Source organism: Mus caroli, unplaced genomic scaffold, assembly GCF_978045245.1.
Source record: "Mus caroli unplaced genomic scaffold, Mus_caroli_1 scaffold_20, whole genome shotgun sequence".
Taxonomy (NCBI): Eukaryota; Metazoa; Chordata; class Mammalia; order Rodentia; family Muridae; genus Mus; species Mus caroli.
Window position 1 is genome coordinate 5,996,283 of NW_028227275.1, and position 16,311 is coordinate 6,012,593.

The 16,311-nt window shown below is 43.6% G+C and overlaps 1 protein-coding gene across 2 annotated transcripts in view; it reads right to left on the reverse strand.

The window, feature by feature from the left end:
* Positions 1-1,700: 1,700 nt before the first annotated feature.
* Positions 1,701-16,311, reverse strand: part of Acsl5 (acyl-CoA synthetase long chain family member 5) — a 44,366-nt gene continuing 29,755 nt past the window's right edge. For both annotated transcript variants that reach the window (XM_021151496.3, XM_021151497.3), the window contains exons 10-22: positions 15,718-15,791; positions 14,887-14,964; positions 13,745-13,879; positions 10,350-10,484; positions 9,408-9,503; positions 7,091-7,163; positions 6,802-6,890; positions 6,439-6,555; positions 4,593-4,736; positions 4,029-4,130; positions 3,456-3,527; positions 2,826-2,972; positions 1,701-1,962 (exon numbers count right to left, since the gene is read on the reverse strand). In XM_021151496.3, the coding sequence (XP_021007155.1) occupies positions 2,832-2,972; positions 3,456-3,527; positions 4,029-4,130; positions 4,593-4,736; positions 6,439-6,555; positions 6,802-6,890; positions 7,091-7,163; positions 9,408-9,503; positions 10,350-10,484; positions 13,745-13,879; positions 14,887-14,964; positions 15,718-15,791 (1,256 nt within the window). In that variant the 3' untranslated portion in view covers positions 1,701-1,962; positions 2,826-2,831. The remainder of the gene's footprint in view (positions 1,963-2,825; positions 2,973-3,455; positions 3,528-4,028; positions 4,131-4,592; positions 4,737-6,438; positions 6,556-6,801; positions 6,891-7,090; positions 7,164-9,407; positions 9,504-10,349; positions 10,485-13,744; positions 13,880-14,886; positions 14,965-15,717; positions 15,792-16,311) is intronic.

Consider the following 16,311-nt stretch of genomic DNA (forward strand, 5'->3'; position numbering starts at 1 on the left):
TTGTTTTTAGTTTGCTTTTTGGTTTGGTGGTGGTGGTAGTGGTGGTGGTGGTGGTTTATTTTGTCGTCTGAGTAAAAAGGTTTCTCTGATGTCCTTATGAAAACATTGCCCTGCTGCCAAGTGTAGTCGTGTTGAGTCATGAGCTTTAAGACATTCAGTTCAGTATATGAACCTGTTACTGCTAGATTGACTTTACAGCTTTACATCTAGTGCAAATCACTAGTGACCGCTTCTGTCTACTTTAATATCAAAGCCTGAAGCTTGTGCAAGTTCTAGGATCTAAACTTACAGGTGAGCTTTTCGAAACAGGTCGGCAGAAGTGCAGGAGAAAGTCTCCCTCACTTGAGTAAGCTGATTGAGCATTCCTTAATTCTTGCTTTCCTGGAATTAAGGCCTCTGGGGCAGCCAAGCCTACAACACTAGAGAGGAGTAAGAAATGGGCACCTGGGTGCTCAGCAAGAAGCAGGTGTGGCTTTGTTGCCCTGTTGTAAGAGCAGCAGCTGAACATGAGTCAGATACAATTGTTTCTGAAGGCAGGATGCTCTTGAGTTGACAAAGCAGATGAGACAAGTCATGTGCCTGTGGGAAGTGTCTATATTTTAGACAAAAGCAGCAAGCATCCACACTGTGGTACGGCCTGGCAAGTTTCAAGACCAGGGAGGCAGCCATTGAGGTCAACTGGAGTAGAGGGCGTATAGAGAGGGAAATCAGAGCTGAGAAGGCACTAACCACCATGCGCCCTAGAGCTTAGTCCTGCTTTTCCTTTGTTTCTAGTACAGACATTGTTTCAGCCTTGCTAATAAGCTCAGGGCATGGGGAAATAGTGACTATTCTTGATCCAGTTAGTAGCCAGAAAGGAGTACAAGTTAAAATTAGAATACCACAGCCACGCCTGGTGGCACACACCTTTAATCTGAGCACTCCAGAGGAAGAGGTTGGTGGGTATCTTAAGTTGTAGGCCAGCCTGGTCTACATAGAAAGCTCCATGCCAGTTAAGTTTATAGTAAGACCCTATCTCAGTAGAAAAAAAGAAAAGGAGAAAGAGATTAACATACAGCAATGGTGGTAAAGGGGAAAGGTAAACTTATTTAGAATGTGGACCCGGATTAAAGGCCTAGTACTCAGAACTGTAGATAGGGTGAGAATAGCTGCTCCTATCTGTTTACCCCAGTAATTCCCCAAATTTGTACCAATGGTTATTTAATTTTGACACAGTTCTCATTGTGTAACCCAGCCTCAAACCTGCAGTGCTCTTGCCCTGGCCTCCTGAGTGCTGAGTTGTAGGTGTGTGTCACCGCACCTGGCTACAAGCCTATGTAACTCAGACACCCCAGAGAAGTGCCTCATCATTTTCAAATCAAATAATTCTAGCGTACAGACAACATTGAAAATCCAGCTGATTGTTCACATGATTCTTTCTTCTTCTTCTTCTTTTTTTTTTTTTTTTTTGTGTGTGTGTGTTTGTTTGTTTGTTTGTTTGTTTCGGATTTTGGTTTTTGTTTTTTCGAGACAGGGTTTCTCTGTGTAGCCCTGGCTGTCCTGGAACTCACTCTGTAGACCAGGCTGGCCTCGAACTCAGAGATCCTCCTGCATCTGCCTCCTATATGTTAGGATTAAAGGCATGCACCACCACTGCCCGGCCATATGATTCTTTTTTGATGCTAATTCTCATCACAGTTCACAAGACTGCAGGCACAACATAATATCTGTAATAGTTTATTTCAAAGATTTGACATTTACAAGTAGAGGCACCACATGCTATCTTACAGTAAAATACTGCAGGGACTGAAGGCCAAGGAGAGAGATCCAAAGCTTCCATCACAGAAGACAGGCCTGTAGTGCAGGCATCGCATCGACCTTGCCCACATTGCTTTGTTCCTAACTCAGGACAGTACTTTAGCGCTTGCTTCATTCACTGGACATAGTTTCCACTTCTTTCCCCACAGCTTCCAGCTCAGCAAACTGTAGAGAACAGACAATGTCAAAAGCTGACACTGCAAATAACACTTTAAAATAGCATTCCCTTCTGACCCTATCTGCTGTGGTTTAATATTCCCAACTTAGAAGTCTTAACTAGAGAATTTATACTTTGTTATACTTGACCTTGTTCCTTCATTGCATAAACTTTGATTACACTTAAGTACATAGAAGTTTGTCTTATAAATACAATTAGTATGGGTGGTAGGTTAAATTTCTAATTAGTAGTTTCATGGAGTAACTGAAAAACATGAATTATAACCTGTTAAACCAATGGTTCTCAACCTATGGGTCACGACCCCTTTGGGGTCACATATCAGTTATCTGATATTTCAAATATTTTTTTACATTATAATTCATAACAGTAGTAAAATTAGTTATAAAGTAGCAATGAATTTTTATGGTTGGGGGTCACCACAATGTGAGGGGCTCTCTTAAAGGGTCACAGCATTAGGAAGGTTGGTAACCACTGTATTGGAGGCCTCAGGAAGTGCTGAGCTGCTAGCAAACAGTTTTTATAAAACAGGTGTACCCTGTGACACTAGAACTGGTGATCAGTAATGAAGATAGCACTGGCACGGCAGTCGTGAGGAAGTGATACAGAACACAGGCCTGAAGAACAGCATGGTAATAAAGCAGCCCTAAGTTCTAAAATGTCCAAGAAGTCTGAGATGAGAGGAGGGTCTTTTATTCTGGACAAGGGTCTTACATTGTATGCTGCAGTTTACGGGCATAATGATTAAACAACAGGAATGATGAAAAGACAAAACATGGGATAGATTTTAGGCCATACTTCTGCAAGGCAGCAGAGTGGGCAGGCAGGCCCGGAGCCCTCATCAGTTAAGTACCTTCAGCTACTCCTCGATGCTCTCATAGAGGCTCTTGATTTGCGTCTGGAAGAACTTGGCAAGCTCTACTCGTTTGGCTTTCAGTGTCGGTGTCAGAAGTCCATTTTCGATAGTGAACGGCTCTGGATGCACAAAGATACTTTTGACCTAGAAGGTGAGCACATGCTGATGATTGGCACTTCGTCTGTAAAGTGATAAACTGCAAAATTTATTTCACTTTATAAAAGAAGCTGTACAGTGGGACAGTAAAGACACAGACTCATGCATTCAGAGATAAGGTCTTCTGCTGTCCAGGCTGATCTCCAACTTGGCTATATAGCTTTGGTCGATCTTGAACTTCTGATCCTTCCCCTCCCACCTATCACTGAGATCACAAGTATGTCTGTCCTACCATATCGGGGGTAATGTGACCCTGGAGACTGAATGAAACCATGCATGCTAGTCAAACACTCTACAAACTGAGCTATACTTGACATTTGTGTAAGTGGATGAATAATAAAGAGGGGGGGAAGAACACATAAATAAAATCTGTGCCCTTGGGAGTTACAGGTTTGAAACCAGTGTAAGTGGGAGCTTTACATAAAATTCCAGTGGTACTTGAGGGACCAGAATGGTATCAGCAGTACCTACCTGTTCAAAGGATTTCAGGCCACCCTCTTTCCCAATTTTCTGCAAGTCTTCTAAAATGGCTTCCTTTACACACTGAAACACAAAAACATCACAGCATGTATGCCTGAAGAGAGGTTTAAATGAACGGCTAAGCAAGAACCAACTCAAAATGCCTGAAAGATTGGATAAAATTGAGATACAAAAAGTATGTTGAAGCATATGTACTTTGCATTTCCCAAAGGAAACAAGGAAATGGAAAGGCAAACCGAGGGGCTATCAGGTTCTGTCTAAAGGCATTTTCCAGTCTATATTCCATTTTCTCTTATGCAGCATGTTACTGCTTAATAAAAAATCATTCTATGTTTTAAACTCTACATTCTAATAAAACTTACCAAATGCAGTTACCTGTCACAGAAGCAGAAAGAGTGTCCCTGCAGAGAGGAGGCTCAGAGAACCCAGAGGTGCCCCAGCTGGGAGAGCCTTCCCTCTGCTCCAGCAGGCCAGGATATGCATGCAACATTCTCTCACAGCCATGCTTGCTTAGAGAGCATTCTCAGTCATGCTTACTTGGAGAACATTTTGAGCCATGCTTACTTGGTTTTTGCACAGTTCTTCAAATGATCCCTTTACCCCGATCTTGGCCGCAAATGAGGGAAGTGAATCTGGGTCGGGAACCACCACTCCGATCAGGAACGACTGTGGGAAGGAAGTGGATTGTGATAGGTGAGACCTTCAGACTACTCTGGTACTCAGTTCCTGTCCCATTCTGCACTCCACTGCAAAGACGTTCTATCCAAACCTGACTCCTCGAAAAGAAGCAGTTGTCATTAAGAATCGAATCCCTAGCCAGTCCATTTTGAAATTTGCCCTACCCAATCCCCAAAGGACCAGTTTAAGTGTAACATACAAAGAACAGTTTTGTGTCAGAGGAGCTACTCAGAGTGGACACTAAGCGTCCCAAGCAGAAAGTCATGTGAGATAAAAGCTACCTCTTAAGATAGTTGTTTTAACGCCAACAAATTATCGCCTGGATGTTTATGATTCGGAATGTAGTTTTGTAGTTAGTATTGTAAGCTGGGGCGTCTTATCTGAACCCACCTATACAAATGTCTTATGTGGCTATGAGAACCAACACAGGCCATAACACTGGAGTATTACCCGTAAGCTCTCCCCATGGACAAAAACTTGCAATACTGGTCTGCTCCTGGAATAAACATTTTCAATCTTCTCTGGAGCAATGTATTCTCCTTGTGCCAACTTGAAAATATTCTTCTTCCGGTCAACAATTTTCAGAGTTCCATTCTGTATGAAGCAGATAAAGGCATCAGTGTTTTGAAGCCTTGGAGATTGTATCAGTAAGAAGGCCACGGGTGTTGTCCTTATTTAAAATAGGTTCTCTGGAGATTTCTGTGTTTCTCTTGGCTTTGGAGAAAGGAGAAGTGGCTTCCACAAAGCCTGTCTGTAGAAAACCAAGCAGCAAGCCTCGGGGAAAGCCCCAGGGTCCTGCTGGGTTATGCAAATGGCTGTGAAAACATTCTGCAGCCCCCAATTTCTAATAACTTATTTCCAACTACCCCCATCTCGAGAACTTTTTGAGAAATGGAGGAGTTATCTCTTCCTGCTGCCAGGTTACTTCCTGTTAAATCGGGGAGCAGGCTAAAACAGCTGGGTGCTGCTGATCAAGCCAGCCTGTAATTGGCTTGTTAAGACAGAAGCAGAGCTGGCAGGGCATTGACCACCATCACAGGTCATATGCTGCTTCATTTCCCTGAACTCAATTCCTGAGGCACTTATCTTCTTAGGGATTTGAATTGTATGATTGGGACATGGAGCAAACACAGTCCACTTGAGCAAACCATAAGAAGGGCTGTATACTGAATTAACCCTGGAACCATCAATGAGCCAGACTTAATTTAGACTGAAGTGATCAATAATCAGCAGCCTATTATCACTCATGGTGGTTGGAGGGAGCCCATCTTTTGCCTGCCTCCTGGGTTTAGTTTAGAGCAGGGACAGTGATTAGACAAATTTGTAAACCCAATCAATAAAGTATATCATGGGAGTCTCATGGTCAAGTATTCCGAACCTCTTAAATCTTGAATAACAACAAGAGGTAGTAGTTACAGCCCCACTCTCTTAACACAGTGAAGAAAACTTTAGAAGAAGGAGACCCTTGGGAAATTCCCCTGTGGGGCTTACACATCTTCATTATAACCATGCTGTTTCAAGAAAACAGATGAGATTTTCAGCCACTACTGCTAGTTGTTCATCAGCAAGCCATTCTATAAAAAAAAAGTCTCAGAACTTGGGAGGCAGAGGCAGGCGGATTTCTGAGTTCCAGGCCAGCCTGGTCTACAGAGTGAGTTCCAGGTCAGCCAGAGCTGCACAGAGAGACCCTGTCTTGAAAAACCAAAAAAAAAAAAAAAAAAAGTGTTCCACAGAGAGGAACTGTGAAGGTCATTGAGAGGCAGGCATTGGCCTATGCATACACATGGTTTAGAAGTCTGTTTTGATATGTCTCCATGGGTTAATTAAAAAGAAACACTCCTTTATTATGTCTAGACACAGCATCAATAGGACTACCTATGGTATACATTGTATTTGACAAGAAGTATGGAAGGAAGAAAAGCCTTTCAGTTGGTTTACTTTCCACTGTCTTTGTAACGTTGTGGTCAAAATCATGAAAGTGCTCCAGCCTAGAAGAAGGACTAGCTTTGGCAGCTCCTAATCACGTATTGGCCAACTTCTTCAGGATTTCACACTATCAATCCATGAGAGAGCTAGGACTAGAACACAGATCTCCCAACTCCTAAGCTAGGGTCTTCCAATTGGTATGCTCCGCTCTTTGTACTTGGAGGAAATGCCAGAAAAGGAGGCAGCAAACCCATTTCCCTGCAGCTGCCTTTGCTGATTAAGCTTGTATTGCTAATCCCTCTTGCAACAAGTAGATTATTCTCCCCAGTCCCATGGCAGAGAGCCTTACAAGTTAAGGAGAAATACCCACTGGAAGCCAGCGACCAATGTCCCCAGTGTGAAGCCATCCATCCTTGTCCAGTACGTCCTGTGTTTTCTCTGGGTCCTTTAGGTAGCCTTTGAACACATTGTTACCTTTGATGCAGATCTGTATACCAGACAGGAAAGGGGAGATAATAGAAATGTCTGCTACTTGTACCTTATAAAACACCTATTCCGAACAAATTCACTTAATGGTTTCCATTACAGTCCCCACTATAGGAAAATGCAACTCACTGATCTTATATTGCTTCCTAAAAGTTGAGGAATCAAACCCAAGCCAGGTCATAGATTTATTCTTTTGGACTAAGCTTCCCCACGTCAATCATCTGAGTGCTGGACATGACCTACTCACCTCGCCTTCGTTGTTTACTGAAAAGTAGTTCATGTCAGCCACATCTTCCAGCTTTACAAAATTGCAAGCCACTGGAGTCCCAACATGACCTAGAACATAGCATATATTCAGGGCTAAGCAACCCTAGAGCAAGCACGTTTCTAAGATGTTTATGGGACTGACTCTTAAGAGTGAAAGCAAGACTTGAGTTTGCCATTTACCACATTCATCCAGAACACCAGAATTATTTAAATTCCTAAACCATGGTTCAGCTAGACGACTTCTCCCAACTAGCAAATGGAAAACCCACCTGCTGTCCAGTCCCCAGGTGATGTAATTGAACATCCACCTGTGCATTCTGTTTGGCCATAAGCTTCAAACACCTGGGAAACCAAAGAAGAGCTTTGAGACTTAAGATAAAGTATGACTGGCCATCCCTTATGGCCAAGACAGGAAAACAAACTATAGAAACAAGAGATGAAAATAGTTTTGCAAAACCTCAAAGGCATGCCCAGCTGCTAGTTCTTCACAACATCTGGTCTCTGTCGCAACAATGTAACTTTGCCAGTGTAACATAAAAGCAGCCATAGACCATGTATAAATGAATGAGCTTAGCTGAGCTCCAGTAAAATGGCAGCTGTAAAGCAGGCAGTGGGGGTAGTACTGTCGTTGCTAACCCTCATATAAAGAAGATAGTCTTGACCAGAGAAAGGCTGGTGGCAGGAAGCAACTTGATAGGCAGTTTGGCCAGGCTGGTAGAAGTAGAGATACTGAACGATGGTGTTTCTGAGAAGAAGTTGGAAGAACTTTTTATTAATCTTTAGGGCTGACAGAAAGGTACTAAGAATAGCCAATAGAATGGCAATTTGAAAACCCCAAAGACCCTTCACTGACTGGTACCAGGCTTTTGATAATGGGTACATGTATGGGGACTAGTCTCTGTGAGGCTGAGCCTGTTTCTGTCCTGTATTTTGGGTGTGATATATGGTTGGCTGAATCAGCAACCTAGACACCCGTTTGGAACAGAAGGGGGAACACCCACAGCCAGATCCATATATTTCAGATGGATGAGGCATAAATGAAAGAAGTATAAAGCCATAAAACGACCAGAAGATGTGGGTAAAGATGCTCTTAAGAAAATGTGGGGATTAGATAGCCTTGTGGGAGCTGGAGAGATGGCTCAGAAGTGAGGAGCACTGGTTACTCTTCCAGAGGATCTGAGTTCAATTCCCAGCAGCTCCAAACCATCTGTAGCTCCAGTCCTACAGGATCTGCTGTCCGCTGGCCTCTGAGGGCAACAGGCTTGTGTGTGGCAAAAAACCTATATACATAAAATCATTCTTTTATATTTAAACAAAAAAGCAATAACAAAATTAAAAGGAAGAAAAGAAAGGCCTGTCTCAGCAATTTAAAAACCACTACAGAAAGCTTTCATCAATTGGCATGCATATCAATTCCATTTTTATATAGCTATGAACAAGGCAAAGGAAAAAGATAGACCAAGAAAAAAAATGTGTAGCATTATGGAGATTAATTTTTAAGTATGTAAGGAACTCTTAGCAATGTTCGAGGGAACTAAATCACCCACTGCCTGTTTTCTGTAAGGAAGTAATCCATGGAAGAAATACATGTGTCAGTGAGTAGTGAAGTTTGGTATCTGTGGTGGATTGAAAAGATTTGACCCCTGTGTGTCAATGCATGGCCCATGAGGAGTGGCACTATTAGGAGGCGTAGCCTTGTTGGAGGAGGTGTGCCCTTGTTGGAGGTAGTATGTCACTATGAGGGTGGGCTTTAAGGTCTCCTGTGCTTAGACTACCTCCAACAACTCAGTCTTTTTCTGCTGCCTTCAGATCAAGATGTAGAACTCCTTCTCCAGCACCATGTCTGCCTCGATGCTGCCATGTTTCCCACCATGATGATAATGGACTAAACCTCTGAAACTGTAAGCCAGCCCCAATTAAAGGTTTTTCTTTATATGTGTTGCCTTGGTCATGGTGTCCCTTCACAGTAATAAACCCAACCTAAGACATATTGATAAAAGAAATAGTATGAAATGAAGTATTTTGACTAGAGGCAACTAACTGGCTGAAAAACTTATCATTGGCAAGTGTGTGGGGAATAGTACTTTAAGTATTACCTGAGAGTGTATAAAAGACCTGCCTGAAGTTTCGTGATGTGCATTAACATGTAATAGGTAGGGCTGACAAAATGGGCAAAGGCACTTACTCCCAAACCTGAGAGCCGAAATTCCATCCTTGGGACTCACATGGTGAAAAAAGAGAACCCAAACTCTTAAACTGTCCTCTGACTGCCACACATGTGCTGTGGCCTGTGGACAGACTGACTGTCAACAGTGACTCATCATTTGGATGCTACTGGGAAACTGTGAATGACACTAACTAAGCTTTTTGGTAAGGAGACCAGTGGGGATGGCATGATGGGAGCTTTGGAACCCTGACTCCATTTATGTAAAGATTTCTATACTTGATACATGAAGAAGTGAGTAGTGGGGTCAGGGGTTTTCTTTTGTCTAAGATCTGAGTGTGGCCTTCTCTTCAGTGCCTTTCATTTACAATTTCATCGTTATTTGAATAGTGTGCTTCACTGATGTAAATGTGAAATCTTACCCAGCATCCCATTGCAGCCCTGAAGAATGTCAAGACTGGAGGGGAGATGGGGGCGGCTCCAGTGATCATGAGGCGAACCTTCCCACCCAGGCTGCGCTGTTTAATAGAAACAAAAAGAGCTGTTGAGCCTCTGTTCTTCCTTTTCCTCTACTGTAAAATGGGTGAAATCGCATGCCCAGCTGTCCAACGTGGTTGACTTACAAGCACATACAGTACAGCTTGGCACTATAGAAAATCACTTAAAATGCTTTCTATTAGAGCCATCACCATTCCTGAGAGAACTTGAGGGTTTGTTGTTGTTGATTTTTAGGTTCTTCAGTTTATATCACTTATAAACTGAATGAAACCATACTACAACTAAGTAAATCCAACTTAACAAAACTCAACTAAGACAATACTACAGAGTGCTGACACCTACATCAAATCTGCTGTACGCTTTCTCATTCCTCTGCAGTGCGAAGCTGCACAAGAGTGATCTCAAAAGGTGGCTCAGTGGGTAAGCATCTGCTGTGCAAGAGGACCAATATCCAGACACTTAGAGCACAAAGAAAGCCAGATGCAGTGGCACACACCTGTAATCCCAGCTCTCTTCTGTGAAGAGGTGGGAGTCGAAGGCAAAAGAATCCCTAGATGCTAGCAGGCCAACTAATAGCCTAGTGTATACAGCTGTGAACCAGAGAGACACTGTCCCAGACAAGAAGGAAGGTGAGGCTCAATATCTGAAGTTGTCCTCTGGACCTACACATACAGCATGCCACAGGCTTCCGCACCCCCACCCAAACACACATATACACAAAAGAAAAGAGGCACCAAGAGAAAGGTGGGAGTGAGTATCGAAGATCTATGAAGATCTCTAGTTAGGGTGCCACTGCAACCTGAGGGTGGGGGGTGGGGGGTGCTAAGTGGCAGCCAGCCCTGCTGTCCAGGATCTATTCAACTTACTTGGATCTTTGAAAACACGAGCTTGTCCCACAAACTGTCCCGCCGAATGATGCCATTTTTCACTTCGTTGAATTTACTGATGATAGCCAAGTTCAACAAGAACTTCTTCAAAGGTGTCTTGGCTTCATTTTGTACCTGGAGGGTGATAGGGCCTCTTGGTTAGAAAACTACTGGAGGTATTTATCAAGGCATTTGGTAATAGCCAAGATTCTAATAATTCCTTGCTTCATAAGGAAGTGACGAACACTTGTTAAGTTGCTTACTAATGACAAGCCACAGAGCTATATGGCCACACTCGGAAGCAAGTAACATCATTACATAATGCTCCAGACCTCAAAGACTCCAGGTCCCCAGGAAACAACTTCGATAACAAAAATAAACTAATCAAAAGAGATGGCCACCACCACAGGCTTAAAATCAGATAGGAAATCACCCTGGGCCATGACCCGGAAACAACTTCCATAACGGAGATAAACAAATTTAAAAAAAAAAAAAAAAAAAAAAAAGATGGCCACCACGGCTTGCTTAAAATCAGATGTGAGGCATTGGGCTATGCACAGACAGGCTGGGTCTCCAGTCGAGTTGAGGTCTGAACCCCAGTAGAACCTGAGTGGTGATAATTCACCTATGTGGGACGGTAGGTGTTCCCTCATATCTCCTGGACCTCTGGCTCTGTTGAAGTTACCGCCCCCCACAGCTCCCACAGGAGAAGCATGGCTAGTAGACAATGTCCCAAGCTTCTGACCTTCAGGCTACACTCCTCCCCAGTTACCTAGCAACAATAAGATAACAGCCCACCATAAGAGGGGTTGCTTGGCCCCACCTTGCTCTCTCCTCATTCTCTCATTCTCTTTTCTCACTCTCTTACTCTCTCTCCCTATTGCTCTCTCCCTCTTACTTTAGCCTTTCTCTCCTCTCTCTCTCTCTCTCTCTCTCTCCCCTTTTTCTCCTCCCTTCTTGGCCATGGCCGGTCTCACTCTCTCTCTTTCCACCTTCTCTCTTTCCCCCTGTCTTTCTACAATAAAGCTCTAAAACCATAGACTGTCTCTGTTCATCAAGGCCTGCTGTGCTTGGATGATGGGATAGGCTTTCTCCTGATGAGCCGTTTCTAATATCCCAATGGAAGGCCTTCCTGTGCTCCAGTCAAGGCTTGGACTAAGGACTCTTGCCTTCGTGAGAACCTCTCCCCCTCTGCCCTCTCTCCTGTAACTCCAGGGCTGAGGGTGTCACCCTGGGGACCCTGGTATCTGGGGCTGCCCCTTGTCCACCCCTCATCGAGTGGGGTCAGTGGATTAGATGCCCACCCAGGCCGAGTGGAAAGCGTCTGGCAGCCCTCCCGCGTCTGCCTGCCCAGAGCACAGGAGAAACTCTGGCCAGACGTAGGCTCTTCTCCCTTCCCACTCCTACCCCTACCCCTTTAGCCCACAATTAGATAGGAAATCACCCCAAGGCCGTGATCACCCTGGGGCTTTTGACTTAGTAGCCCAGAGAAAGGTTTAGGAATCTGGCTTTTAAGAATTAGTCCTACCTCTCCCTTCCTCCACTTTATGATATTTTTATATCCTCCTAACCTAGAGAATTACCATCATTACAGCAAATGTGCCTTTAGCCACATCATACAGAATCTAGCAGAAATCCCTAATGACGTTATTACTCCCCTTTGGGCTCACACACTTTGGTATCATGTTTCCCTGTTCATGTTATTTCCTCTTTTTCATGATCCTGGCATCATTGTAACCCTACAATCTATCAACACACTCCTGTGAGAAGAGTGGCCCCATGTATAGCAACAGGAACCTCTTTATTTTCAAAACTATACCCTAAACACTACTCCAGCCTTTAGGACCTCTCATACTAGAAGTTGCACTCAGAGACAGTAGAGCTCTTTCCTGTTCAAAACATACAGGATGCTTCTCCGACCTGTGCTTCTAATTACAGGCCTGGAGTCAGCTAGAGTTGTACATTCTTGCCTCCCAATTCAAGCCGGGAGCGTCCACTCCTGTGCTTGCGACATCATTTACCTGTGTCTGGCCATGTGATTCAGGTGCTGCCTACTTTATGACAGGCCTGATGCCCCTCTCTACCACAAACTGCTTACCTTCCACGATCTCATGACTAGCTCTCCTAACAAGTCACAGACAAAAAGCTAGGACCAAAACTGTATCTAATCAAATGTCCATTTTTTTTTATGAAATAAGTTCCAGATTAAAATTATCCATTATGTATTACTTATTTTAAAATACTTCCTTTCAAAATTAAAAAAAGTTCAAGAATATGAACCTTAACAACCCAATCTGATGATTCCACAGTCTGATGAGGAACTGACTGGGAGAGTGTAAACAGGGCGTAGCGTGTCCACGCACCATCTGCATTCTAGAATACTTTCCATGCCTACTACAGCTCAGTTTGGCCTCTGGTAAGATGGAGTACCAGTATCAGAATGTGAGAGGTAAGGTCCAAAGTACATAAGTAATGGTGTCATTCCCTTGGTCTCCTGGTCTATGGAAGAGAAGGTTTATACCTAAGCCTGGCTTCAAATCCCAGCTCTCAGTAGCCAGTTGCAGTCTAAGGCTTGGCTGAGAAACACACAAATTGAGCTTAGGATATCTGGTACCAGGAAGAAGGGACCCATCATAGACTACTGGGGTCATGTCAAAAGGACACAGAAGAATTTGACGGGCACACTAGGAACATCAAGATGAATGACTAAAATGAACGGAAAAATACAAAATAAAAACGAGTTCAAACTAATATTGAAAAAATCCTCACTGGTCACTTATGAGGATTGCTGGGGCATGAATTCATTATGCTTATGAGTAATAAATTAAGGAGAGAATAAAATATTTGTTAGGTCTTTATGGTAGAATGTAGCTAAGGAATGTAAAAGAAGAGTGTTGCAGTTAGGAAAATCGCCATTTTGCAACCTCAGTGAACAGTGCTTAGTGACAGCTAAAACTAGTGTGAGAGTTTATTCTGGCCCCTTTTCTTTATTAAATTCTTTAACAGCCAGGGTTCTGCTTCCACATTGTGATTCTGTGAACAAGCATGGTTTACTATGTTTCTTGGGAGGGTTAAATGAGCAAACACACCTGAAATGTTTACCTCCGTCTGGCACTTCAGCAAAAGGTTAGATTACTGGCACATACAAAGCCGAGGAAGAACGTTCCCGTGTGCTGGTTAAAAACTGAGGTACTTCCCCAAGTCTGAGTGCAGCACTTCCTCAGATCAGCAGTATTACCCAGAGAAAAGGCGCATTTCCTATGGCTTCTTACAGTTGTAGTTCTAGCATGCTTAGATAGATACTTGTCGGAGCTCAGACAGAGCTGGAATCAATTGTCAGGATCCAGTCCCTCCGAGCCTTCTCAGTATAATGCCAGCAGAAGCAAGTCTCATACCTTATCATAGACCCTGTTAAGGAGTCGAGGCACTGTAGGAAACACTGTGGGTTTCAAAGCCTTCATGTCATCAGGTAGCAACCGGATATCTCCTTGGAAGAACCCAATTTTGCCTCCACAGGAAAATAAGATACCCTGGAACAAGATGGAAGATGAGGCTCAGTGCCCTGGATCACTGAAGACAGTCCTATCTCTGATGGAAGTGAGAAAGAAATCAGAAGTTGGCAGGCATATCCCTCTGCAGAACACCTGCTTCCTGCCAATCTACATACCCAAGTAGGTCTCTGAGAGGCTCCCCCCAAGAAAGGGTGGAAACTTATTACTGTTGAAGTGGCAAGACAGATAACAGACTGTGAAACTATGGGTCCCACCCTCAGGTTCTGCCACAGCTCTGTGCCCCAGTCTAAGATACCATCCTTGGTGAGAAGTACTCATCTTGGAGCACTAAAGAAAGTGCGGCCAGTTAAAATAGAAAAACATGCCTTCCGTTAAGATGGTTCCCATTTGAGAAATACTAAAATAGGTATAAATTTCATTAGAAGCAACGTGGCATTTTGTACATCAGCTGAGCATATATGGGGTGAAGAGATGCTCAGGGCAAAGGGAGGGAAAATGCCTCTTTCCCACAACACCTGTGACATTGAGATGTTAGTGCTTCTGTCCTCAAACAAGCTTCAGAATGGCTGGAAATTTTGGAGACTACTCCAAGAAGGAACACACACTGTGTCTGCCAATACCACCTTATACACTCAAGTTGTATGTAAAAATGCTCCCTAGGAAGAGCGGACCCTTGATCTGGATCAAATGCTTCCACCCTGCTCCCTCAGTGGACACACTTTTCTCTAACCCTCGATCCTCTCAAAACTCTAGCCAACATATAAGTAAAACTGTCTGGAGAGTCAGCACGGGATTAAGAGAAGACAGGCAATGTGTGCCCCGTGAGGTCAGGAGCAAGTAATAGCCTCCTTAGTTATTCAGACTTACTGGATGAACTGATGTAAGTCAGGATTCAAAGAATCCAACGGTGTGCCTGTGCTTGATTCTGTACAGAAAGGATGTCCTTCGTCCCTGAATTTTGAATAAATGTGGAGCCAGCAAGTCGGGAACCCCCTTCCTACCTGCTAGGCAGGCAGGACACTCACCTGGACAAGCCTCTCAAACATATGAGCCAAGGGAAGGTAGGATATGGTCACATCATCAGAGGTGGGCTGGAAGATAGGCTGTAGACCGGGGACAAACGACAGTGGATTGATGTTAAGTTTCTCTTCCAGTAGAGATTTTAAAACTCCCTTTCTCTTTTTTCATTAAGCCTGTCTGTCTGACTGAAACCATCCCATCTACCTGAGAGAGTGGTAGCGTAGAGAAAAAACCCTTGGTATTTTGACATCATCCTTAAGACTCTTAAAATGTGTAGAACATAAACACCTCCCTGGGTACTTAGTTTATTATTCCACAAGCTGATATATCCTATAACCATTCAGTGCAGGAATCCTGAAACAATGAGGCTTGACATGCAGTCTGAAAGACTACATCAGTGTTTTCCATACTTTGCTATTGGTGTGGTTTACATGCAAAAGACCCTGTAGGCTCCTGTGTTTAGACACTTGGTCCCCAGATGGTACTACTGTCTTCTGGGGTTATAGAACTTTTAGGGGGTGGAGCCTCACTAGAGGAAAGGGATTACCTTGGGATGGGTCCCGAGGTTTTAGATTCCAGCCCCACTCCCTGTCTGCTGGTTCTTGATCCACTAATTTATGAAGAATCCCAGTTGCACAGGCATCACAATGGAGCTGCCTGGCATCGTGTCATTCTGCAAACTTTAAGCCAAGTAACATCCCCCCAAAAGTCACCTACATCAGGTGTTTTGTCACAGTGATGAGAAAAAAATAATAGACTTTTAACTGTGTTCCTCCTAAAAATCTTATAGCCAAGAGACATTTTAGCAAGGGCCTCTCCTTTCTCTGATCACTGACCTCCAGAAATTTGAGGAAAGCAGCCATGTTTGAAACAACATTTTCATGGGTTAGCATAGCTCCTTTGGGGTCACCTGTAGGAAAGCAGAAGTGAAGAGAAAGATCCTTAGTGTGGCTAATTTGTAACATTTGGCCTTGAAAGAAGCTAAATTCAGTTTGGTTCTGTTCTAGAGACTAGAGTTGTCCTCTTGACTGTAGCTTTCTGTAGACATTTATTTATTACAGCCTCTTTTTGGGAATGATTGGTGCCCCCAGAAATCCTCCCACTCCACGTATTGTGTAACTGACCTCTTCCTTAACCTACAGCACAGACAGAATCTCAGATGATAATTGTAAAAAAGAAAGTTACAAATAAACTCTTGCCGGGCGTGGTGTCGCACGCCCTAATCCCAGCACTTGGGAGGCAGAAGCAGGTGGATTTCTGAGTTCGAGGCTAGCCTGGTCTACAGAGTGAGTTCCAGGACAGTCAGGGCTACACAGAGAAACCCTGTCTCAAAACAAACAAACAAACAAACAAACAAAACCAAACCAAACAAACAAACAAAAAACCTCTTGTACTATTCACAGGTTTAAGACTTTATACCTAAGATCTCC